Source organism: Micromys minutus (assembly GCF_963924665.1).
Source record: "Micromys minutus genome assembly, chromosome: 5".
In the NCBI taxonomy this organism is placed as follows: Eukaryota; Metazoa; Chordata; class Mammalia; order Rodentia; family Muridae; genus Micromys; species Micromys minutus.
This window is the reverse complement of record NC_137974.1, coordinates 68,326,336-68,354,023: the sequence shown is the minus strand read 5'-3', so window position 1 is coordinate 68,354,023 and position 27,688 is coordinate 68,326,336. Positions and strand designations below refer to the sequence as shown.

Here is a 27,688-nt window from a genome sequence, read left to right as displayed (position 1 = left end):
CGGCTTTGCCCCTACATTTTCAGAGCAAGCACTAAAGTGACTGAAGTTACCCACATAATGTCTTAGATTAAGATTTTATAGAGCCAACACTTGACCATCAGCATGTTTGGACTATTGAAGTTTTCATGGAGATTCATACATCCCCCTTTCTGAGACAGAGACGTGACCCAGTAGGTTCACACTCCACTGATGGACTTAGAAGTGATGATAAGCCTCTAAGTAGGGAGAGAATGAGACCAGCTAACAGTCACCACAGTGAAGCATAGTGTTTTAATAACAGGAATCACAGAATGGCAACTAAAGTCACCCCCGTGGCAGCACTCCAGGCACATGGTATGTAAAAGGTGGCTGCTAGCAAAACTGTCACTACTCCTTTTACCCCCCAAAATGGGTCCTTGGCACCGTGAATACCGTGGCATTGTACTTTGGAGGATTACATGCTGCATCTGGTGATCCTGAGTAACTTGTAATACGATACAAAACATTATACTGGATCAGCTGAGGAAAATAATCTGCTTCTTAAGGACAAGTGGGCATACTTCAGTGGTGAGTAATATTAGAGGCTCTGTTTCTATAGAATGGCCTTTGGCGTCAGATACTTAAAGTGGTTTCGTTATCTCCTTATCAGAGGTTAACTGTAGCTTTCCACCAGGCTTGCTGGTGCCTCAGGTCAAGAAACTCTCAAGGGATGGAAATGCTTAGCACGCTGTTAATTATGCTGTTTTTGGCGCTTCCTCGTGTAATTACATATAGCAACCAAATTTTGCCCGTCCTGTGATGACAGCAGTTATACTATAGGGTACTTTGATAGTTTGATCAATAGAGAAAATCCTTAACTCTTAAAGTTTGTGACACATATGGCAGTGTACTTCTGGTAAAACGGAAAAGAAAGAAACAGTAAAACTTTTCAAAAATTTATTAGTAATAAAATTAAGATCTTGATATTTAGGAAGGATATCTCATTGTCATTCTAAATTATGAAGATGTGGTGTTTTTCTTCATAGACTCCCTTTAAATTTTTACAAGTGATATCTGTGTTCTAGATAATCCTTCAGAACTGTTATTTTTCTGAGTGAAATTTTCCAAATATTTTACAAAAATAGAGCAGAACGTATTTTGAGCTGCCTGAATCTCGACACTCAGAAGCCAGGGTAAATTCCTAGACTCAAGTTAAACGTGTGAGGGTCCACCGAGAATGCACACACTGTCCCTGGAGTTTCTCTTTCTGGATGGTGTGCTGTTGAAAAAGCAGACGTGTCAGAGCAATGACAAAGAATTCCAGTAATGGAACCTGATAGGCATCTGCTGAAAACGTTTATGCCCATGACAGAAACAAGACAAGTGGAGAGGGGACGGTTTCATGTAAAATTGCCTTTGGTGTGACTTTAGAATTCATCAACTCACATTAATCAACAGATATGGATAAGGAAATATACATACACCCAATGTGACTAGAATATTCAGACATGCATATGTATCTCATATTAGGCAAGAAGATACTTATATATCACAATTAAATTGGTTGCCAGGGATCATGGTGAGAAGCAGGACATTGGCCACAGCTAAAGGGTTAGAGTTGGAAGCCAAGTCCCTGTGTAACAATTTATAGAAGATGGTTATGAGAACACTGATTCTCTGATGAGTTTGTTAACAACGACTATCTATAATAAGCATTTTGCCATACAAAGGAAAAAGGAAAAGGAAGGAAAGAAGGGAAGAAGAGAGGAAGGAAAGAAGGAAGAAAAGATTAGATTATTAAATAGCATGTGGGATACATGGGATGTGAAATTACTGAGCATTTACTTGTCATCTCAGGTGTTGCTACAAGTTGGATAACTCTGAGACTAGTCCTTAATGTCTCGGAGTTCCCACACACTCCCCCATTCCTTTACCTTAAAATTTGAGGCGATTTCCCTTTACTTGTTACATGGTAGAAAGTTGAAAGACCAGACACATAAGAGATATCCAAGACAATGTTACCTTTCCCCATAATCCTACAGGTTCCCCCTTTTTGAGGATCTTTTTTTTAAGCATCATTTGTGACTAATGACATTCATTTTGGTTACTCCTTCTAGGGTGAAAATGGCTTACATGGTACTCCAGGATTACCTGGTCAAAAGGTAATATGTTTTTTGTTTTTTGTTTTTTTTTAGTAAATGTTTCTTACAAACTAAGCTAATAACCAAGTCTTTCCAAGGATGATTCGTAGAAGTCGTTCTTTCTTGGAGACCCCACATGGAAACATTCAGTGCAGAGTGTTAGCAGCATGCTTCCCAGAGAAGCAGTAGTGATGCTTTCTAAGGGTCCTGGGAGACCTACAGAGGCACCAGAAACAGTGAACAGTGAAGAAGTCTTTTCTGCAGTCATTTCAAATGTGCACAGGCTGTGTTTCTCAGATTGAATTAAGCAAAATATCTACAATGACTTAAAATATCCAGCATTGTAAGGGTGTTCTACACCCAGCTCAGCTCTTCAAAACACACATTTTCCCCCTTTGTCCTGGTGGCACAAACCAACCACTCTAACTACACTGGAGGCAAAAGCAAGAGTATTACACATTCAAAGCCTGTTCACAGATTGCCAGCCTATAATGTGAGTCTAAGGCTAGCTTGGACAACTTAGTGAGATCATGTCTCAAAGTGGAAAGCAAAAAAAAAAAAAAAAAAAAGAGGCTGGGAACAGTTCAGTGCACAGTTCTTGCTTACCCACTATGAGGCCATAGATTCCAGCCCCCACCATGTGGGAAAAATAAACTTGCAGAATGTCACATTCATATTCATGATGAACAAGAACTTTTACACCATCCAGGGTGACTCTCTCAGCGCCTGAGATCTTTCTTATCACCGAAATGAACTTCCTTTGTATCCTTTACTATCTATTCAGGGACTATCTTCTCTGGGAAAAATCTATTCAAGGACAAGCTTGACTGTGCCAAGCATTGCCGGGTACACAGAAACGAATACACTCCAGACCCCGACAGGGAAGAAGAGTCACTTTAGGTGGGGCCAGTTGTCATGATACATCCCAAACACTCCCACCTTGAGGGAGAGCATCATTTACCAAATTTTAGATGTCCCCCCCAATGCCAAATGTCATTTCTATGTTCCAGTGAAACATAACTGGTTTTGATGGCAAAATGTCTGAGAGCATTATGCAACGAGGCTTTCTTACATATAGCTGGCAATGTCATTTGAAAAGAGTCCCTTTTATGTATAGTTGCAGCAGCTTTTAGGAATATTTCATTACATAGCCCTGTAAAGAGAATAAGGTTGTGAGGCATGAAATGGCTTCTGAGTCTCATCACAATACTTCTAGACCAAGCCAAGTGGTACAGCATGTGCCGTATCTGCGAGTTGAGCTGCCAGCCAAGGGATGTGCGGATTTATCTGCTGGGAAATAGTTTTGGACTTTCCAGCAGCTGTTTGTGGTGGCCCCATCATGCTGACGCCATGGCTGAGGCGCTAGGGGCATTTAGCAGCTTCAGTGTCAGCTTGAATTACCAGATGGAGACAAATTCTATATTTTAGGGGAAACGCTATTAAAAGAATGTCAGGCCTATGTACCAATAACTAATCTATTGTTTGCTAATGGTGTGTTAAGGCTAAATGAAGCAAAATAAAATTAATTAACACAATTTGGCTGTATTCATAAGTTAATATTCTCATAAATTACACACACATATTAATTAATGTGGATTTTAATTAAATCACATGCTGCTTTATGAAGGCACTGCAAAAAGCTGAGATCTGAGACTTTTCATCTTTAGCTTCACACTGGCATATGTTTACTTATTATCCCAGCAAATAATAGTAATGGAGGCAGGAGAAGCTCATGAAAGGCCATGTGGGCTATATCAAGAGTTAAGGACAGCCTGGTCTATATAATATCTTCTCTCAAAAGAACTTAAGTAGAAAAATAAAAGAAACAACTAAAACTATTGGTCTCTTACACTTGTACACTCAGAAGGTACTGGCTGGAAGCCTTAGGCCATGACCCCCAGTAGGTACATGGCAAATATGACCCAGACATACCACCCACACCCCAGTTATGCAGCCATAGGTCCCTGGCACATAGGAGACTCTCAGCATTTACTAAATTTTCAATTGGAATGTCATCAATCTATGTATGTGAAATTAAATCTGAAAATAAGTGTATGGAATTGGAAAAGTGTTGGCTGAGGAAAGGATGCTCGTACCTTTTAGAGTTAAAGGACAGCATAGAGAATGACTCCTCTCTTTGTGGCTGTGAGTCACATGAGTGGAACAGAGAGAAGCCTGGGGCTGCAAGCAGGTGGGTTCAGGACTCCAAGGTTCACAGCTAAATCCACTCATGAACCTCTTATTAGATGCTCACACTGTGGAAGGTAGGTCTGGAAGAAGTCTGTGTCTTCTGTGTTTAATGAGATGCCACCAAGGACAAGACTGTAAAGTCAGTCTGTGCTGATTAATTCAGTTCTCAGAGCAAAGATGGTGAGAGCATTCTCATATGCTAACATGTGGATACTTGGCTTTCTGAGGTGAGATTTTCTAGAAGGTAGGGAAGTATTTAGAAAGCTGTTCCTTTGGTATTTTGTGTTATCCAGACTTTGTTTAATATCAGCTTAGAGCTTCATAGCACAAGGAATTATTTAGACCAGTGATTATTTACTCTTAGAAATATCACTGTTATTTTGTGAAAAGTCCACAAAGTGTCAGTGCTGTTCCTATTACTATACACCATGCTCCTCTTTTTCAGGGAGAACAAGGACTCGAAGGCATCAAAGGAGAAGTGGGTGAAAAGGTAACCCTTCCCCTATGCGTTTCTAAAGGATGAACTATGCTCCTGAAATAGCTTCATGTAATATTTATCTCTTAATGTTCTATAGGGCATATGCAATAATCTTATAGGGATGCTAAAATATTTGCATCAGTTAGAGGAGTCTCAATATATTGGTGATTGACAGAAATAGTTCAAAACTTACTTAGTGGTCAGGCTTCCTTAGATGTATTCCATTTATTTGTAAAAGATGCAAAGATTTATTGAGCACTGTATTGTTATGTTATGGTGTCATTGATCTACTATGGCTGATGACTGATTAAAATATTGCTCATTGGATTTTTTTCCCTGGGGGGGGGGGGGATTAAGAAAACCAAAGAGCCGACTATAATAGAAAAGATACCACACACTAACATCAATCAGAATTATTCCAAATGTTTAGTGAAGGGGCGATTGAAAGATGTAGGTGATATATAGGAAACTCAGAGGACTTTAAAATGCCCTGGGTCACGTTACAAGAGACTTGTTAATGCCAGAAAGTTACAGATCCAGAGTCTGTGAAAAGTGTGGGGAAGGCTTCAGGCAGGGGAAGAAGGAAGCACTTTTTCCAAAGCAGTTAGTCCCCAGAGTGAACCATGGCAAGGAATATCACATTCTGCCCAGAGCTCCTGCCCCATGAACATGGATACCCTGGGGCTCAAAGGAGGATGGAAACTGGCGGACTATGGTCCCTGAAGGAACAGGCATAGCCATCCCTGTAACCTAAGGGTCATCACCTCATCCTCTCACAAAATTGAACTCTGCATTTTATACTTTTAAGCAGTGTTTTATTCTACAAATGAATGAATAAATAAATACATATTTACATGCATACATATTTACATACATACATACACACATACATTCATACATACCAAAGTCATTGGATAGCCCTCAAAAACCATCTAAACAACCATTCTTTTACAAATGTTCAGTTTCAGCAGGTGGAGTACATGATCTCAGACTAGCCAGCGTTGCTTGCTTATGCTTACAATTTTTGGCAGTGATCAGTTATTTCCCTCTTCTATAAGTATTTATAGAGACAATGAGCATCTTCTATAATTACAGGACAAATTGCACACATTGTAAGCTACATGATAATTACTTTTCCTCACTGATGTGAGAGAGAGCACTGTATAATGACCATGCAATTGAGGAAAAATTCCATTAAAATTAAAATTATAATGATTTTAAAAAGACCCTTTATAAATCCCTTGGGTATATATATGCTCTAGAATAAGGTATTATCAGGACGTGCCTTTAGGTCTTATTTGCATTTATTTTTTGTTCCTTAATGATATTATAATTGTAGAAATAAATAAAACTAAGGAATGTATAATATCCTTTCTATAATTTAGTCATTAATACATTTAAAATTTGGCTATTTTGTTATTCTGTGAAAGTAGCAGGTGTTTCATGGTAATACATGGATTCTTACAGACTGGACATGCATTAAATACATCATGTACATGTATCACAATGCTGTAATAAAATCCATTATGTAAAATAAATGTTAATCAAACATTGAAAAAAGAACACACATTCAGTATATGTTGCTTCTAAGTTTTCACTTCTGCTTCCTCATGTCTATCTTCTGTTGTGTTTAAGCAACTCATCCTACCATAAGGAGGGAACAGAGACTACTTCAAATAGGTTAGAAGTCAATAATCTTCAAAATGAAAAGACAGTGGCTCTCCTGAGAATCATAAGCCTGATGGTTGACAGTCATATTTAATATTCATGTAATCATGTTTTAAGTTCTTTTTAAATTAGTATTTACTGTAAACTAAATGTTTGACCCTTTTCAGTATTGCAAGCTGAAAAAAAAAACACATGAATTATGTGTCTGTCTGTTCTATGAAACATGTATTTTTCCATATGTTGAGTAATTAAGGTCATGTGATTGACTTGGGTTTTGAGGTAAAGAAAGAAAAGTCTAGCAGCCCTCAATGTGATATGAAAAGAGAACAGGAGTCTTGGGTGGCTCACAGTGCATTGTTTTCTGAACAAAACCAACCAGCTACACTGAAATAACAATCCCTTGTGCAAAAAATTAAGTATTCACTTATTTTAAAAACATTTTCTCTCAAAATATCATATCTGTTAACCATGTTTAGAATGTGATGATTTTGAGTGACACAATGCACTAATTGTAAACTAAATAATTCTGGAACTTAAGAAGAATTTCATGTCTATCAAGAACACGTGTTATGGCCAAAAATAATATCAACTCAGAAATATAGCATATTATGTGTTGATTTCCAGGTGTTATTTCTACAGGCAATAGAAACCAATTTGAGAAGTATACAATTCATCATAGCCAGAAAATAAGCCTTCAGACTAATTTACCTCACTAGGTTGACCAAGAGATTTCCTCCAAAGTCAAATTTACAGAGTACTGTTCTTAGTCGAAAGAACTTTCCAAACTTAACAGGTACAGGTCTGTTTAACCCCCTAATATCCATGGGGAATTGGTTATAAGACTCTCTGAATATGTGAAAAATCTGCAGATACTCAGGTCCCTTAAAGGGAATGGTGAGTGTCCTACACATATCCTCCTGAGTAATTTAATTGACTTTAAATTATTTATAATACATAATATAATACAAATGCTATGCTCTGTTGCATAGAATAATGATGAGAAAATACTGAATATTCAGCACAGAGACATTTTAAGCACAGTTGTGTCTATTCCTTGAGAATTTCACGTGTGCCACATATTCTGTTCATATCTTCACCGCTGTCCTTGTCAAATTCTCCTCTCCCAACTGCATCTCCTTTCCTCTCCTTCCTTCATTCTTTCCTATAACTCTACCAAGGCTAATTAGTGCTTCTTTTATTCACATGGCAGTAGGGCCATCCACTGGAACATGGAGAGCCTACTAGTGTGTACCCCCTAAATAATTCTTCCCCCCATGCAGCAGCAACTACCAATGGTTCCTGAGTTAGGGGTGGTGCCACATAAGACTTTTCCTCATCCATCCTGGAACTTCAATAGTTTTGACCTTATGCTGATGTAGGGCAGGTAACCAAAGCTACTGTTATTCATGAATGTAACAACTATGTCATGTCTAGAAGGCAGTAGTTGTAGTGTTGGTGGCCAGGTGGTGGCACATCATAGAGTTCTTCCCCTCTGCTCATTCCTCCAGCTCTTACATTCTCTCTATCTCCTCTTCCATGATGTTCCCTGATCCTTAGGGGGCTGGTGATATAGATACCTTCTCACTTAGGGCTGAGCATTCAAAATCTCTTACTTTTATGAGTACTCACCATTACAAATCTATGTTTTAACTACTGCCCACTGCAAAGAGAAGCTCCTTCGACCAAGATAGAGAGTATCCCAGAACTATGGGTATAATCAAAGGTATTTCGAAGGCACTTTGATAATATATTTCCTTAGCAAAACAACATTAGTAGGCTTCCCTTACCAGCCATGGTCTTCTTCCTGGGTTAACAGTACCCTTTATTAATGCATCCCCACCGAACAGGCCTGAAATCCACCCAGAATGTGGTTGGTGAACTTCCTATGCCACAGTGCATCAGTAGGAATATTTTGCCTCATAGATCCATATGTAGCATTCAGGGTCCAGTGGTAAGATCATTGATATCTTTTCTTGAACCTACATAGCACTTCCAGATACTAGGAATGCTAGCCAGCAGAGAAGATGTTTCCAGCAAGTTCAGAATTGGTTTCTCTATTCCAGCCAAAATGTGCAGTGTCTTTAACACTAGGGTTTACTATGCAGTGGTGGATAACCAAGAACGTGACTACATATTGGTACCAATGTGGTATCACACTGTATGTGGTACAAGCCTAAATTATCTTGTGAGTCTCTGTAGGCATGATGATCCATGTCTTCTGGACACAACATTGTCTACCCATACCAGATACCTTTGTTTGAACTCAGTTTTTCTTAACTATATTTTTAATTAGCCTATTTTATTCAGTATGTTTTCAGGTTTAATCTATTTCACTGAAAATTCTATGATTTGTTTTTTTTAACATCAGAATAAAATTCTGTTGAGTTTATGTCTCACATTTTTATCCATTCATTAGTGAATAGACATCTAGGTTGATTCTGCTTCTTACATGGCAATGAACGTGTATAAATTATAAAGTCCTTTGGATAGCTGTGAACGGCTAACTCTAACGATAGATAAGAGCCTTCCGGGTTATTTAGCCAAGTCATTTCTAAGGTGAAAGTTATCTTAAGGGGTGGCTAGTTCTCTCAAATAAAGTTATTTATCAGATGGGATTCTCTAAGAAGACGTCTTAACTGTAACTTCAGTTGTAGCACCTGCTCTAAGCACCAAGCCCACATGTGTTGTACATACAGCACATACATACATGAAGGCAAGACATTCATACACATAAAGTAAATAAAATGAAATTACAAGTTTGTCCCTGCTCAATGTGTTGTGAAATCCCATTTCAGATGAAGAAACACAGGGCACCCATTTACTGAAGGCATACTTTTCCCTGAAGTGCAGTTCGTTTTGATTTATTCATGAGTGATATTGACCATAGGCCAATCATATATATATATATATATATTTGATATGACAAATAGATAGAGAGATATAGAAATAGAGATATAGAGATAGATATAGATAAAGAGACAGACAGCAGACATACACACACACACACACACACACACACACACACAGAGAGAGAGAGAGAGAGAGAGAGAGAGAGAGAGAGAGAGAGCATATATATGAGGACAAAAAATGTTTTAACTACTTTCAGCATTTTCATTTGGAAATTAGAATGAACAAGATGTTCAAATCTCTTAATTTTAGGGGTAAAAAAGTGAATTCACTTTTGAAGACTGAGCCCCGGAGGTGTTGACAGTACCCAGCACTTGCATCCTCCGACCTTGAGCGTCCATGATGATCAGGTTGTAGGAACCCATGTCTAGGCTTATGGGAATTAGCCATTTTTACTGTGGTGTTTATTGATGTTTTCTCCCACTCAGGGTTAAGCTAGTAACAATGAAGATGCTACAAAACTAACAAGTACATATGGCCCACACACTCTTAAAACCACTGCTGGAAAACTAGACCTCGTAAACAGCTAGTGGTGTGATTTTTATTGTCCTGCTGTTTCCAGAGTCATCTTTATGTGCTGAAATTCCACAAGATATATGTTTGTAAATCAGAAAATTATGTTTAGCCAACGATTCCTCTGGTTTTATGAACGTTGTATTTTTTTTAAACTGGAGAGTATCTGCTGGAAAAAAATATTCCATTGAGCCCTATTTCTAGTTGGTTCCTTTAAATACACACAATTTAACCTATGAAATTGGTAACATTCAAATGAGTAAAGTTACAAAAATGTACTTTATAATATAGAAGTATATGTCTATATGTACATGTATATGTACATATTCACTTTAATATTAGAAAACTGTATAGCTTCACTTATAATTAAGCCATGTATCTGAACATTTGTAATCTTTAACCAGCAATCTACATCAGGCAATTTTCAGGTGATATAACTCAAAATTTCAGATGCCAACCTAAAATACAATGTGTGTGTGTGTGAGTGTGTGTTCCTATTGTTGATTTTATTAATGTTGAGTTCACTTAGTTACACATACTGCAGGTCCCGACCCACCCCCACCCCCTGGCCCCGGTGGTTGCTTTGTTGTTTCAGTAGGAGAGATGGCCAGAGCCTAATAGAAAATGTCACTACCTGTATATTTAGATCAGTCACTCATGGTGTGTTTTAGTCAAGCAAAAAAGCAATATTGAATCCATTCTTGCTGTTGTATTGACTAGTGCTTGTAGAATGAAGTCCTAGCAGCATCTGCAGGTTTTATATCCCACAGATAATAATGGTATGTAAATGCAAAGATAGTAAGTTGAGTGGGGGGTGAAGTTGGTAAGATTTTGTTCACTTACATCTGACAGATTATGACACACATTTAATTTATAACCAAATTAGAAAGATGAGACAATATTTTATACCAGTACTAGAACTCACAGGCACAGGAGAAAATTTCCTGAACAGAACACCAATGGCTCGAGCTCTAAAGTCAAAGATTGACAAATGGGACTTGATGAGATTGCAGTTTCTGTAAGGCTAAAGACACTGTCAAGAAAACAAAATGGCAGCCAACAGAATGGGAAAAGATCTTTACCAACCCCACATCAGATAGAGGCCTAATATCCAAGGTATACAAAGAACTCAAAAAGCTAGACACCAGAGAATTAAACAACCCTATTAAAAATGGGGTACAGACTTAAACAAAATTTTCTCAATTGAGGAATGTTAAATGGCTGAGAAACAGCTAAGGAAGTGCTCAACATCCTTAGCCATCAGGGAAATGCAAATCAAAACAACCCTGAGATTCCACCTCATACCAGTTAGATTGGCCAAGATCTAAAACTCAGATGACAACAGATGCTGGCAAGGATGTGGAGAAAGAGGAACACTTCTCCACTGCTGGTGGGGTTGTAAACTGATACAACCACTCTGGAAATCAGTCTGGCAATTCCTCAGAAAATTGGACATAGTACTACCTGAAGAACCAGCTATTCCACTTCTGGACATTTACCCCAGAGATTCTCCAACATACAACAAAGATGCATGCACCACAATGTTCATTGCAGCTCTATTTATAATAGCCAGAAGCTGGAAAGAACCCAGATGTCCTTCAGTAGATGAATGGATACAAAAATTGTGGTACATTTACACAATGGAGTACTACTCAGCCATCAGAAACAATGACTTAACCAAATTCTTAAGAAAATGGTTGCATATAGAGAATATTATCCTGAGTGAGATAACCCAGTCACAAAAGAGCAGACATAATATGCAGTCACTGATAGTGGGATGCTAACCCCAGAATGCTCTGAACACCCCAGAAACAACTCACAGACTGTGTGAAGTTCAACAACAACAACAAAAAGAATATATTTTAATCAAAATAGAACTGTATCACATCCCTCTTTCCTCCCTACAGCCTCTCCTAGTCTCTCTCCTATCCCTTCAAAATAATAGCCTCTTTTTCTCTATTATTGTTACATATATACATATGTGTATGTATATGTACCCACAAATACTTAATTACAACCTTAAAAATGTATTAAAAATAAATAAATAAATAAAAGAAAGAAATACCTCTCACAAATAAATAACTCACGTACTTACTTCTAACTCTGAGTATTATGATTATATCGAATCAAGCAATCAATAGTAATTATTTGCCCCAAAACAATGATTATAACTAAAATAATCAAGGATCGATTACATAGAAATTGTGCTGACCTTAGCCTATTGTTTATTTAATTGTTGACATGTTAAAGGCACAAGAACATTGAGGAACTAAAAGGTAGCCATGAGCTTTGGCCACTTCAAATTACATGAGAAAATGACCCAAGAGGAAATTTATGTGGCCTATAATCTTTTCTTTAGGGCATTCTAGGTCAGCATTTTAGGTCACTCAACAAGTCTCCTTACCCAGATGGAGAAGTCCACACTTGCTGAGACATCTTATATTCTTGTCAGTGTCTGCTGGTGTGTATACCCATGGCTATAGTGATTAATTAATAAACCCACACCAATGGCATTTTATGTAACAGAACAGGAGCATGTGCTTCCAACCTATCCAGTAGTATTCCAAAGAGAAACTAGACTGACAACGTCTTGTAGTACCCACAGTAGCTTGTGATTGCCATAAATAAATCGTATATTCCTGTATGCTGAGTTATAGATCAGCTCTGCTATGCTACCTATGTGAACCTCTGTGTGTGCTTTACCAGGGGCTTTTCCTTTACAAAACATTCAATTCCTTTTTAACAGGATAGCTGTTGGAATTTAAAATATACCTAACAAATAAGAGATACTCTATAAAATAGTGACTCAGCAATAACCCACCTATGAAAAATATATACAAAATATTGGTATTTAAGCAGAACAGCCTTGACAAAATTAGTATCTTTAGTTCTTAAATTTTTACAATGCTAACTCCTAACTTTCCTTCTTGACAAGTAAATAAAATATTCAAGAATATTAGCTACATATACAGAAGAATTACTCCAAACCAGAACTGATGTAAGATAACAGTGATTTATTTAGCATGCTTTTGTATGGCTCGGTGACCCTTTAGTCACATTGATCCTGTCTATGTTGGCTGAGAATAGCTAATCTACATTGAATTCTAAAAGGCACTGTGTCTTTATTCTACATGTACACTCTCTTTCCTGAAGTTATCACAGACTTTTCTCTAGGCAAGGGTCCAAAAAACAACTCTACCTGCAAGCAAAACCATATAAGGCCTTTTGAGGCCCCTCCCTAAAACCAGCAGGCCACATATCCAGTATTCTGTTAGAAAGCAAGCCCTACACCCAGTCCGGGTTCAGAGTGTGATATTAGACCCCACCTACCTTTGGGTTGTAGAAAGAATGGATCTCTGCAAGAACAGGAAATGGCTCGGTTTCATGACAAATGTGCTCAATGAGATAAGACTCTTACCTTCAAATCCATGGCTTAGAAACGTTGACTGATTGAAAACTCTCATTGTTCTAATTCTCTCACAAGCTGAAGTATGTCAGTTGTTCTTAGTAGGGTACAGAGACTATAAAAAATACATTTCACACTCGATTGACAGTGCTACTTTATAGTAAGACCATTGTGGAAAAAAGTAAAGTCATCGTAGTGGTGACAGGAAAGAAGTCATGAACGATACCAATGACTTATGCTCTCCTTTCTTCCAATTATGTGCCTTTTCATTTTAGTTACAATAAAACTGTTAGAGTAAAGGGAAAATGCAAGTCAGAAATGTAACGTACTTTTCAGAATTTGACTATTAATGCTGTCTCAGCAATTATGTTTAATATTTAATATTCAGAACTAAGGTGGAGCAGCTAAATTCTGTTATTACAGCGAGGCACGCTGCCATTATCACCGCAAAGATGCTGTCAACCTGTCACCTTACTTCCTGCGAATTCTCCTGCAGTTCGCTCTCATGGAATCCTCGGGAACATTAGCCTGATATAGAATTATTTCATTTACCCTGATAACACGTACGAAACTTCTACAACTTTTAGTCAGGACTTCAGTTGATGGCTGACGTGAAACACGAAGGAAACAGATGGAAGAGAATAACTATAATTTCAAAAATCAGAGCAATTTATGTGTGGCCGCTGGAATTGGTATGGGAGTAACCGTGCCAACTTTCAATTATTCACAATGACAGGCAATTGGAACTCAGGAGTGGCAGTGCCAAGTCGGAGACTTAACATTAGTCAGTGCAGATTGTATATCCTGCAGATTGGGTATCCTGTATATACCCAATCCTCACAGTGCTATTGAGTAAATACTTACATGAAATATAGTTAACCTCCTTTTACTCATCAGTAATTACAGAAAACGGAATATTAAAGCGAGATGAACACACACAAATAAGAACAATGGTTTTCATGAGCATTCGTCTTTTCAAGTATTATTTCCAGTGTCCATAAATTGTTTGACTATGTGACCGTGCATTATTTTATTTAATGATTCTCTTATTGGAAATATGTCTTTTCCTGTGTGTTCTTTGTGATGTAGACTAAGTCATTCTGGTGTGGGGATGGTTTTGTTGAAGACTAATGACTATCAGGGACAAAGTAAAGAGACTACTCAGCATCCTCTGAAGACTAGGATGTCTATCACTATAGTAACAGAGCAGGAGCTGGAGGGGCACTGAGTTACTGCAGAGGAAAATGTTTATGCATTAAACTAAGGTATGTTACCTAACGAAAATATTCTGAAAAAGATAGGGGCAAAGAGAAAATGATGGATGTACTTACAGGAAATCAGAAATATCTTACGTACCCTACGGACCATCAACCTAAAGCCAGTAATATCTCACACTTAAGGGATTTCCACTGAAATCTACAACAAGACAAACCCTCGCCATTCTTATTTAACAGTACCCTGGAATTTTTGGGGCAGTGTCAAGTTTACATCTAAACTATACGCATAACTCAAGTCAACCTGTTTGTCTTCATCTGAACACTACTTAACCCTAAGGACTCAGGGGTCACATATGCGCCCAGATGAATCTTTAAAAACCACTTGCGTGGCTCCCATTTTTAAAACATTCTCAAGGTTTCCTAATAGGTCCAACCCTAATGCTTCGTATAAAGCCTTGCAGCATCTGGACAGTACTTTAACCCTAGAACCCTTTCCCCCCTCACAGCCCACACTGTTGCCTTTTCTTCTATCAGTTCTTTGACATCATCCACTGTTGTTTTTATTTTGTTTCTCGTTACTGTGACAAAATTCTCTGACAAAAACAACATAGGGGAAAGGGGGTTTATTTGGCTCAAAATTCTAGTTGCAGTCTGTCATCATATGGGATGTCAAGACAGAACTTGAAGCAGGCAACTATATCACATCCACATTTAAGAGCAGACAGCAGTGAACTAATGCAACATGCCTACACTCATACCAGTACCGCCTTTACATTATATTCAGGACCTCCTGCGTAGGGAATGGGTCGCTCACGAGGGGCAGGTCTCTCTACCTAAATCAGTGCAGTCAAATGAACCCTCCACAGACATTCCCACAAGCCAACTTGATTCACACACTTTCCCATTGCGATTCCCTCTCCAGGTTATTCAGTCATCACACTTTGAAAGTTACTTTTTCTGCTGTCATGATTTCTAAGTAAACCTTAAACACTGTAACTCACTTATTGTGAAAGTTGTGTGATTGCTTATCACAATTTACAATTAGAAGTTCCTGGCATGTGACTTTTTTCCTTTATGCTCATTTCTTCTCAGTCAAATAGAAATTCTATGATAGAAGATATCAGTCCAGAGTTTTGTTTTTATTTCTAACACCTAACATAAAAGAACTTAATCAGTTCATTCATTACCACCAGGAAATAGTGTGGACAAGGCTTAGAGTTTCTTCTCATTTTCTCAAAGTCTTTGATAAATATTTTGATGCACTCAATATCTCATTTTCAAACTTCTGCTAATAAACTTAGGAGGTCAAATTACACGTACATAATGTTACATATAGATAATACATATACATAATACATGTGCATATGTGCTTACTCTATTACATTAATTCTACATATATTACTATAATTATATGTCAATGAAGATATAAAACATTAATATATTCATGGGTGTGCTAAAATATGCACAGAATAAATTGATGTAAAATAATTTAACTTTTATTATTTACAAATTATATTTGTCAGGTACAACAATCTAGCTTTATATTATCTGTCAAAACTACGGGATGCACTTAATAGCAGATATGACAATGTCTTTTAAATTTAATGGTATTATTAAAAGTTATCTACTGAGTCCTGGGCTGTTTTACTGAGTTATAACAGCAAAATTGCTAGCTGTTAACTGTAGTGGCCTTAAAATGCTTTTATTCAAGAAATTGATTCATTCATTATTTTATGCAGTTTGAGGACAAAGAAATATTAAAATCTTGGGGCACCTTAACAAGCAGCCACACAGAATAACCTGGACCTCATTTATAGGTTTGAAGGGTTCGGTTAATCGGGTTTGGATGATCCCTCATATTTTGACCTTCACTCCTGTGAGTCCATCTCTTTCCTCAGGCTCTGAGCTACTCAGGTTTTCCTCCTGCTGCTCTGACTTCCAGCTCTCCTTGCTCTGGCCATCCTCTGCTACACTGCCCGTCTGCTCTCTGCTGCCTCTGGCTCGCTCCAGCTTCCTCATTTATTTCTTGACTTCTGCTCCTTTCTCTACACCCATTTAATTCCCTGACCTTCCCTTACACCCCTATCTGATTTCCTTCTCAGATAGTTTCATGTTTCATTTTTAGCAACTCTAAGAAGATATCGTTTCTAATATGAATGTATAAGTTCTTCAGCAGGTGACAGGAGTGTTTCACATCAGGGAAATGATCTGTTAAACAGTCCTGTGCCTGTTACCACCCCTGAGGATTTTTGCATCTTGAGAGACTGAATCTGGGGTTCTGCACACGTCATGGAGTCGCTCTACCCCTGACTTGTTTCCCTAGTCTCTATTCTTGACCATTACTGAGTAAGATCATGTGCTATATGAAGAGTGGGGTCAGGGTTGTCTTTAAGTTTCCTAACAACGCTCTAGTATGTATAACAAAAAATGTGTGATTTAAAATGTTTTAAGTGAAATGGGTGAAAAATTACTTAACTTTGTAATTTTTTTTCAGTCCAGAAGTATTGACAGAATTTTTTGAGGGGTATTCCAGATGCTAGAAAAGAAACCCATTTCACAAAATGTTAGGTGTTTTTTTGAAAGCCACTGCCTTGTAAACTTCTTCCATAATAATTGTAGGGATAATTTACAAAATAGCAATTGCTGAATGTATGTGTCTCTACAAAATAGTAGAATTCTTGTTCAGTAGGCAGAGGTGTAGCTGCTGTGTCACATGAAGCTTGTGTAGTGACAGGCTGTGTGAAGCTTATAATCCAGGCTTAGGATCAGCCTTCGCTTCTTATTCTAATATCCTCAAGAAACTATCTTCAGCTTCTCCCTTTCCCTGATCATCCTCACAATCCCCTCTAAGTCACACAGCTTTATTAGGAGGGGAGGCTGACTGAAAACAAGACACAAAAATCTGCTCACATTCCCTTCCATTTCCTGCCCTTTTCTTCATTGCTTCTCGCTGTCTGTCCGCTGATGATCATACTGCACAGTGAGACACAAGGACAAAAAGGATACAACATCAATGCTCGGGGCAAGAATTTTATAGAGGTTCATTTTATATACCTGCAATAGTCCAGACTGGGGACTGTAGGAATGCAGATGGTGATAGCTAACTACATTCCAGGAGCTCAATGATAGAGATATTCCTCCTACTCAGGGTTTACCTGATGATTCATGAGTATAGCATCTTAGAAACATTTGTGGCAAGGGCATAGAACAGCACTCAGTAAATCCAGGTTAAGTCTATGTTTCTTTCTTAGTTAACAGGAAGTTAGATGGTCACCTACATTGGTTCTCACCATTTATTTAGATTTTGTTAGATAGCTCCTGAGAATTTTCTCATTAAAGCTGATAGAAGATAATTATTTTACTCTAAGTCAAAATCTCTTATTTTGATTATCCCACCAGAGTTCTGAAAACCCTTTAGAGAGTTCAAGGCAGCTGTTGTGCTTTCTGGTACACTGCTGCTGTCTCACATGAGAGTCACTATTGCGTTGTACTTCATTGATAAACTTACAGGCTCCTGGTATTTCTTGTGGCTGCCTTCTTATGCTGCTATACCTCATCAGATGCTGATGTATTTCAGAAATGGTTCTAATTATTCCTGTGTATGTGTGTGTCTGTGTGTGTGTCTCTGTGTGTGTGTGTGTGTGTGTGTGTGTGTGTGTGTGTGTGTGTGCACTAAATTACCTAGGCAGTTTAATATATACAGAGCTCCAATGCAGCTCCAGCACCAGCTAATTTCATGGTTGTCTCAAAGTCTTCAGCTGGGAAATTAGAGAATGAGGTGTGTTACCTCATCCAGAGTCACAAATGACCTGAAATAGACTCGCAAAATATGGAGGGATTCTACTACTGTCGTGTTATGATCTTGAATCAGAATATAAGCATTTATATTTATATGTAGTCACTCCTGATTTGGACTTGTGGCCTTCTAGTCTCCTTGTATGCCACTGACTTTTCTTTATTACAGTTAGCACCTTTTTATCTTTGTAACGGTTGTGAATTTCATTCATGTGAGTTCTGTTGACCAATGTCACGGATATGAGCACTGAATAAGAAAAATCTTTTTTCTGGGAAATAGCCAGACTTCTCTGAAGATAAAACTAGTATTGCTGTTCAATCACTTTCTTACCTCCCTGGCATTTAACACATGCCTCTCAGCCAATCCTTTGTTAAATGTTTGACTCAATTAAAAAAAAAAAACTGAAATCACAACATGTAAGTTTTTTTTTAGAGATCATCTTATTCCCTATAAATTCCTTAAAACCACTTTAAAAATATTCAGTCCAGAAATCTGCCAAAAGTCATTATTAAAATACCTTTCATGTGTGTATATTTTTAAAATGAAGACATATCATTGAATCACAGACCTGCCTTTCCTTCAAGATTCTCAGAGACTCATGCCAGTGATGGCCATGGACTCTCAGTTATCTGTCCTTCATCTGTGCTCCCTAGCTTGATGTCTGCCTTGGTCCCAGGGATCTCTAGCTACAATCAGTTAATTAAAGGGCCTTCGATTTCTTTTCCAACCTGTTTGATGTCAATGGAACTCAGTAAGATACAGAATTCCTTCAAGACACATGCTGGGTTTTTGAACATATGTGTTCGTTCAATCACCCATTTATTTGATCATTTAGGACCTACTCCAGACTAGATACTGTGTTCAGCATTAAGGTAACATGAAAGGGACATGTGGGATGTGTTTGATGGTGGCTTGCATAGGATGCAGGGTGGAGGACAAGAGCGGAGCACGCACTGCCTTGGATGGAGGTAAAGTTAGGTCAAATTTTACTCATTAGTGAATCCTGAAGGGAAGGTAAGATTTCTCAGAGCAGGAAGAGTCAGATGAAAGTTCACAAGTTCAGTGTAAGACATTTTGGGATGTAGAGGGAGCCCAGGGACATCTATTGTGGCCATTGCAAAAGAAATAAAAGCTCTTCAGCAAATGATTGAAGCTCAGCTTCAGGCTGAATGTCCAAAGATGGTGGAGGGAGAAATACCAAAGAAATAGCACCAGAGGGTCACTTGGATCATTCAATTTCTGAAATCTTTAGTTTGTTTTCCTCAGTAAAGGTCCCATCCAACCACCAAGCAACTAACCACCTTGGTAAGGAATTGAATGTTTCTAGGAGAAACCTCTCATGAGAACACAAACCTGAAGATCCAGACAGAGGATTAGAGGCTAGAAGCTCTTCAGAAACCCCAGGACAGCATAAGCAGGACTTTTGTTAAGCTCTGCATTTCTTCTCAAAATGCATAAAAACTGAACCGTTTAGTCTAGGGAAGAAGACAAATCTGATATCTAGTATAAGTTTATTCTCCTAGGTAAAATCTTGAGGCAGTAGTATAAGTGATATAAATCCAATCAGTTGATCATCTCATCCCTGAGAGAGAGAGGGAGGAGAGAGAGAGAGAGAGAGAGAGAGAGAGAGAGAGAGAGAGAGAGAGAGAGAGAGAGAGAGAGAGATGGAGAGAGACGGAGAGGGACAAGGGAAGAGAAGAACCAGCAGAACTGGAGGAAAGGTGCATGCTAGAACATGTGAGGTAAAGAGGAAGAACAGAGGGGAAAAAGACTGCTCTACCCTTTATATACATGTTTTTCCAAGGTGTGTGTGTGTGTGTGTGTGTGTGTGTGTGTGTGTGTGTGTGTGTGTGTGTGTTCCTGAACATGCAGGCATATGTGTTGATAAAGGTATGCCACTGTGCATATATGTAGACCCGAAGCCAGCCTTTGGTGTCAGAACATCTCTTCCACCTTATATAAGACCATTTCAAGAAGTGCTTACTGGCAGGAACCTGGCATGAATGCCTCCTCAGAGGCTCTGCCAGAGACATACTGATACAGTTGAGGATGCTTGCAGCTAATCGTCAGACTGAACACCAGGACCCCAATGAAGGAGCTAGAGAAAGCACTGAAAGAGCTGAAAGGTTTTGCAGCCCCATGGGAAGAACAAAAATTACAAACTAACCAAACCTCCCAGAACTCCTAGGGACTAAAACACCAACCATTGAGCACACATGGAGAGACCCATGGCTCCAGCTGCATATGTAACAGAGGACAACTTTGTCTGGCATCAATGGGAAGAGAGGCTTTTGGCCCAGTGAAGGCTCCTTTTCCCAGTGTAGGGGAACACCAAGGTGCTGAGGTAGAAGTAGGTGGTTGGGAGAGGGAGCACCTTCATGGAAGCAGGGAGAGGGGTGTAGGAGAGGGGAGGAAAAGGGATAACATTTGAAATGTAAATACACAGAATATCCAGTAAAAAATAAATATATATGAAAACTTTTTTAAAGACCACTTTTCTAGAACCCAATACATTTCCTGTTTTGCTTTTTAGTATTTACATGACATACATAAAATTTAGTTTCAGTGGCAAATATTTTAAATTACATGTGAATATTTTGTAGGAAAAAAATTCCTGTACCTAGTAATTAAAAGTGGAAATGGAGAAAATGCCAATTAGAAAATAGAGCCAATAAAGTAAAGTCCATAAAAATTAATGCCCAGAAAAACATCCTCAAACCTATGGGGCGAATCCAAAGCTTCGAGGAGGAGAGTGCACTAATGCAGAATAAAACGTGAGTTTAAAGAATCAAACACAAAATAAAGGAAAAAATAACATAGAAAAAAAGTAAAATAAAAAGAAATGAAATAGAAACACAAAGAGGAGCTTTGAAATAAATGAGTAACAGGAAATCAATAACTATGGTCAGCAAAATCTATGGAACCACAGCCTTCACAGTGTAGGAAGGGAAAATATGTTAAAATCTTCTTTAATATATGAGCAACACAGTGAAGGAATAAAATTCAAGTAAACAGGGAGGAAGTAGGGCCAAGAAAAGAGACAAATTAGGGACAGAAGAGGTGACTCCATTCAGAAGATGGACGGAAGAGTGTGGGGGCTCTAATATGCATCCTGAAAGAAGAGTATGTAATAAGATAATCCATGACAACTGGAAATATGGCAATGTTAAAAATTATGGAAGAGATTAGAAAAGTGGTTGAAAACACACCAGGAGGTAAAGGAGCAGCTGACTTTCTGAGTTGGATTGCATGGACCCATATTTCAGTAGTTAAATATTTAAAATGTCCTAAGATAAAGAAAAGACAGTCTCTCAGAAGTTGCATATTTCAACCCCACAGCTAATGGAAAATGACCTGCAACTGGATTTCATTCACAAGCACGTGTAGAGATGTAATAAATAAGACACCAGCAGATAGAATTGAACTGTTCAGCAAAACCCAAACAGGGCAAGATTAGGATGTCCATGGAGAGTCCTGTTACAGAATTACCCAGTGCACTACATCGACCAGTTCAAGTATTGAAATTGACTTGTCCCATTGACATCCACTGAAGTTTGGAATAACACGAAGTAGTCACTATTAATTAAATCCTCAGGTAACAGGAACCGATAAAACATCTTTACTGAAATACAACTATAAATATTGTTTGTAAAAATATTAAAAACATATTAGAGATTGAACAAGCAAAGCTAATTCCTAAAGGTAAAATTTTCATCACATAAAAAATAACATGGATTGGAAAAAAAAAGATATTAGTCTCCTCACTGTAAAGTGAATTTTAAGAAAATTATCGAGAACTTGCTGGAAAGATATTTTAGTTATTTGTGAGAGAAGTTAATTCATTAATAGCAGATATATTGAAAATGGATGTATTTTATCCAAAGTCAACTTACATAAAATGATAATTAAGCATTAAAATCAAGAATAATCAGGAGAAATGTTTTAAAAAGAACACTTGCCAGTACACCATAAGCATAGAGTAGACGCTGATGGAACATACATTGGAACTCCTCTCCAAAATGACAGTAAAATACTTTAAGACTTCAAAAATAATTCATAAATTACACACAAGAAAAATGGCAATTCCAAAATATTTCAATTATTTTTTTAAACTTGGATACTATCTCCTGAAGTTTATATGCATAATTAATGAATGAACATAGAATTTTTTTTTTGCAGGAGCAGAAGGGAGAAATGTTTCTTTTATAAGACTTCATCATTATGGCATTTTTCTTTATAAAATTTCAAGAGCATTGTTTATTAATATTTGTGGGATGGGTGGCACCCTGTGAGCTCACTATTATTACTAAGGATGGTTGGAACCTGTGGAGGTCATAAAAATCTTCCAGGTTCTGTTCTCTCCTTCCACTATAGCTCCCATGGACTGAGCTCAGATCTAACCAGGCTGGATTCACACAAGGGTCTCTGTCCACTAGGATAATTTACCAGCCGAAGACATCGGGGAATTCTTCATTTCCTCTTAGACAAAGGCTGAGAAGCACATCATGCTAACCTTCCATAAGATTTCTGTATTGCTGCAAATATTGTATCATATATAGGAGCAAGACCCTGGAAGCTGACCCTCTACTCAATAATAACTCTTATGTTTCAATCAATAAATCTATAAAGACTCTGGAACGATTGAATTCATTCACATGAAAGATACTGTACCACTAACAAAAGTAAATTCCAAATGGGTGAAAGAGTTAAGCCCAAATCAAAGCAGAGTAGGTGTAGTGTATTTGTGAAAACTAAAAACGGGGCATGCATACCAAAATATACAAAGAAATTATGGGAAAATTGTTCATCAATGCACACAAAATTGAACATTGCAGGGGCACAGGATGCTGTTGGGTAAAATAAAGTAAAACTATTAACATAGTAATAATTAACACTTGCTGTTTCCAGGGGATTTTTTTTTTCATTTTGATGCAAAAACAAAAGCCCGAAATTACTCAGTTTTTAAATGTGTAAGATATATAAATAAGCAGCCACTAAATAGCGACTTCCCAATGTTAACACAGTAAAGCTAGAGCTAACTGGTAGTCTGTGATGTGTAATTTAAAGCGATTATGAGACGTGACTTAGCACCCATTTGGCACCTGTTGCTGGATGGAATTCAAAGGCGAAGGCATGCCCATGCATTGCTGGTGGTATGCGCGGAGCTATGTTCTCTCTGGGAAAGCAATTTAGCAACATCTGTTCACAAATGAAAAATGCATAACCCTTTTACCTAGCAATCACCATCTCGAGAATCCTACTACTGTGACGTATGTCACGAGCAAACGGCGGTGTTTATGGCTTTAAGAAGTATAAAGATTTATACAAGTCTTAATGGAGTCAGCTGAATTCAACCATTTATTAAGATCTGCACAGTTGGCCCACAGATGTCATAATATAAGTATCACCTATTATGTATGTGCACAGTACAAACTGTGCAGAGGGCTTCCTTGTAGGGAATACACTGCTATTACTTGTGAAGGCACAAAACTGGGAAGTCAATATTCGTAACAGGAAATAATCTAATACATTATGGCATAGCTCTATTATAGAATATTATGAAAATTTTATTATATATTATTATATATTATTCATTCTGAATTATAAATTATATATTTATATAGATATGTTTATATATTCATATATTGTCATATATCATGATACATAATGATACATATGATATTTCATATATAATAATATGATATGTTTAATGATATATTATATGTAATAATATTATAACATACTTATTACAACATATAATATTATAGAATATTAACAAAAATAGGTTTATGACTATATGAGTAACACAATTAAAATGTCATATTGAATGTTGAAAGAATATAATATTATAAAATGATATGCATGTGATATCCATTTATAATGACCAATTGTTTTGAAAATTGAGACTTTATGTGAGTTTACATAAATTAACTAGAAGGATATATATCACAATAATAAAAACTGGATATTGAGATGAATAGATACCCATTTTAACATTGAATGTGCTGGAAATATAGCTCAGCAGCACAGTGCTAAGGGACCTGGGCCTAAGATGCAGTTTAGCCCAAAGTAAAGAAAAGGAAAGAAAAGAAAAGAAAAGAAGAAAATAGTAAGTCCATAAGGACTGGTTGACTCTTTAACTTGGAAACATGTATATTATACATACCTTTATATTTTGAAATACTGAAAGTATATGAGTTTCATATATTTTGTATTAATAAAGCTTAAATTCATAACTATATATCTATATCCTTGGACTATAAGTATTGTTATTCATGTACAAATATTACATAACATTTTAATATCTGTATTAACACATGTTTTTGTATATTATGTCCATATATGTTTTAAGTATTTTTTCATCTTTTTTTTAATGGTATAGATGATCAAACATAAGGCCTTGCTCACAGTAGCCAAGTACTCTGCTTCTGAGATAAATCTCTTTCCTAGGAAGTTTGTAAATTAAAAACATAGAACACAAGAAATGCACTTACAAATGGAAATCAGCTTAGATAGTTGCTACAATGATCAATAATAAAATTGAGACCAGGAATGGCAATGCCCCAGTGATTGTGCGACGGGAAGGTGACAGGCAGTAAAGTCATTGGGAATGGAGATGACACAGAGAGGGGGAAATGAAGAAGTCCCTCATCTGACCCCCAGGCCTACTTATTCTCCATTTCTGTAACAATGTAACACTGCACAATTAACTCACCCCAGTGAGCATTCAGCAGGAAACAGGCACATAGTAGCTCTTTAAGGTTATTTTGAGCAAACTAGTATCTTAGAATTTGTGTATCAGTTTCAAAACTAACTCATCAATGTGATCTCTCATATACAACCTGCTGAGATATTAATGAGGAGTTTTGGTGTTTTGTTTGTTTTATTCTTTAGTATGTAAGTCTATTATTTTCTAATATTACATTATAGAATCAACCAATTCACAATACGCATGCTTAGAATTTTCTTGTCTTAGAATTTGTTTTGTAGTTATGCATATGTATGTGTGTTTGTGGGTATGAGTACACATGTGTTGCTGTTGAAAGAGACCAGAGACACTGGATTCCCTGGAGTTGGCTGTCAGCTGCCCACAGTGGGTGCTGGGAACCAGATTCTGGTAGAAAACCAAATTTCTCTGCAGAAAAGAACATTTCTTGCTGTGTGCTAAGCCTGTGAACCATAGTGCCAGCCAAGGCTTTCTTTATTCTTAGTAATGCCATGTCACTTTCACCATAGAGGTCATCTTTGTTATAGTTGTTCCTAACTAATTGGTGTGTGTGCGTGTGCATGTGCACACACATGCCTGTGTGTGTGGGTGTGCGCGTTGCATGTGTATTCCCAGGTGCATTAGTGGTGGCCAGAGGTTAAGGAAGTGATGAAGGTTGTCTTCCTAGATTTCTGTCCCCTTTATTTTTGAGACTGTGTGTCACAGATAGCTGCAATTTTTTTACCTTGCATCTGGGAGCCACCGGAAGGCAAACTAGAGTATCATGCTATAGAAACAAACACTTCTAGAACTCCTTTTAAGTTCCTATTACTTAGATTTCCTTCTTGCCAGTGTGCAGAATAACGTATAGACTGCAGTCTTTAGGAAAGGAATACAGTGTAGACTTGGGCCAGTTTTCTACAGTCAAGTAGGAAAAATTTAATATGTCATATTTTTTCATTCACGGGGTTCAAAACATAGAGCACACTGCAACACGGGTCTTTTGGGGAAGAAATCTTTTCACCAGCATTGCAAAACTAATTCCTTAGTATAGAAATCTTAATAGTACAAGGTTCAAAGGTATAGTCAACTTAGGTCCTGCAGCTGGAGGGAGTGTTCTGGTCTTCCCCGCAGCACCCCACTTCTGAAGTGGCAAGTTAAGACTTGGGAAAGAGCTTACCTCCCAGGGACTGAGGAGAAATAATTGGTGGAAATATGATCATTCCTGTGGTCTAGAGCTATGTGGCCCCAGGGTGACTTCGGCCCTGTTAGAATAGAAAAGAATGCTGAGTGAGGAGTGACTCTGATGTCTTTTAGACACATTTGTGAGTGACCTAGTCAGCAAAACTATGGTAAGAGCAGAAACAGGAGTCAGGATTGTAAACTTCAAACAGAGTTCTTAAGGAGTAGTATATTAGACACTCCAATGACATGGGGCCCAGAACTAAGTTCCATTCATTATTTAAGAACATTTTCAAATACTAGGCTTATGTTGCTTTGTTCACAAAATTGTAGAAATTCCTTTATTTCAACAGCTCACTAAAAAATAAGTCTCCCCTAAGAGTCATTGAAAGTTTGGATCATTTAAAAGGCATATTATGAATTTTACTGAGTTAATAACCATTATGATCTAGTAGTGAGGATAATATTTATCATGGGACATCTTAAAATGCATATTATCATAAAGTGCATAATAAGGAGTTTCCACCTATATAAATTGAATTTAATAGATTGTAAGAGCTCAAGTAGGCCCAGAGGGTCTTTTGAAAATCCCATTTAGGATCTTGTTAAAACATGCATTCCTTTCGCATCATATTTTAGAGATTTTGCTCTACCTATACTCAAACTTGAATATGTTTGTTTTGCTTAGTTGTGCAAAGACAAAAATAGAAAAATATTTTTTCCTGTACATCAGTCTACAAAAAGAGAAAAAAATCTTTTATCGTTAATCTTACTGTTTTTTTTTTTTGTTTTAAATAACATATATAGAAAACATCTATTAAAATTAATAGTTGCTGTACAAAACATTTTATGACATATTTCCATGCATTGAAAAAGTCCTTTTCTTGCATGTTTCAGTGTGAGAAAGTGTGTGTTTCTGCTTAAGATGTGATTGCCGTTAATTACCAATGAATATACTTTAACGAGAAGCACCAGATATAAATTATACTCAGTGTCTTTCAGAATATGGCTTGCAGACTTCCTACATTGAAACCTCCTGGTCCACTAGATCAGAAGCAGCCTCATGCCTTACAAGTTTGCATTGTAAGAAGTACCCTCAGAGATCCCTGAAAAACAACAAGAGATTGAAGAACACTAGTCACTTTTATCCATAAATACACATACACATGTAATGCAGGGAATACCTGGAGTTACATCTATAAAGAACACCGCCTACCTCGTTCCCTCTCAAGCTATATGCTTCCACTCCCTGAACAGTGTATGTAACACATCTATAAATTTTCCCCTGGGAAAAATTTCTCACCAGGCCTAGTATCAGTTTTCTGCAGCCAAGGAGCCATGCCCACTTTGACATGCATGAGAAGCCACATAGCTTTGTGACTCACTACAAATATGAACACACTTATCTTCTACATATTCTCTTCCAAGAGTCGGGGCCTTTTGCAAACTCCATTTTGATGGATCAAATTAAGACCTACTACCTATGTCTACTCAAGTCCTATGGACTTACAGAGACTATATCTGAA

The 27,688-nt window shown here is 37.4% G+C and overlaps 1 protein-coding gene across 1 annotated transcript in view; it reads left to right on the top strand.

Moving 5' to 3' along the window:
- Nucleotides 1–27,688, top strand: part of COL19A1 (collagen type XIX alpha 1 chain) — a gene marked incomplete at both ends in the record, with an annotated part of 301,963 nt that overhangs the window by 62,524 nt on the left and 211,751 nt on the right. Inside the window, 2 exons of the mRNA XM_080916766.1 lie at nucleotides 2,076–2,120; nucleotides 4,735–4,779. Coding sequence (XP_080772892.1) covers nucleotides 2,076–2,120; nucleotides 4,735–4,779 — 90 coding nt within the window. The remainder of the gene's footprint in view (nucleotides 1–2,075; nucleotides 2,121–4,734; nucleotides 4,780–27,688) is intronic.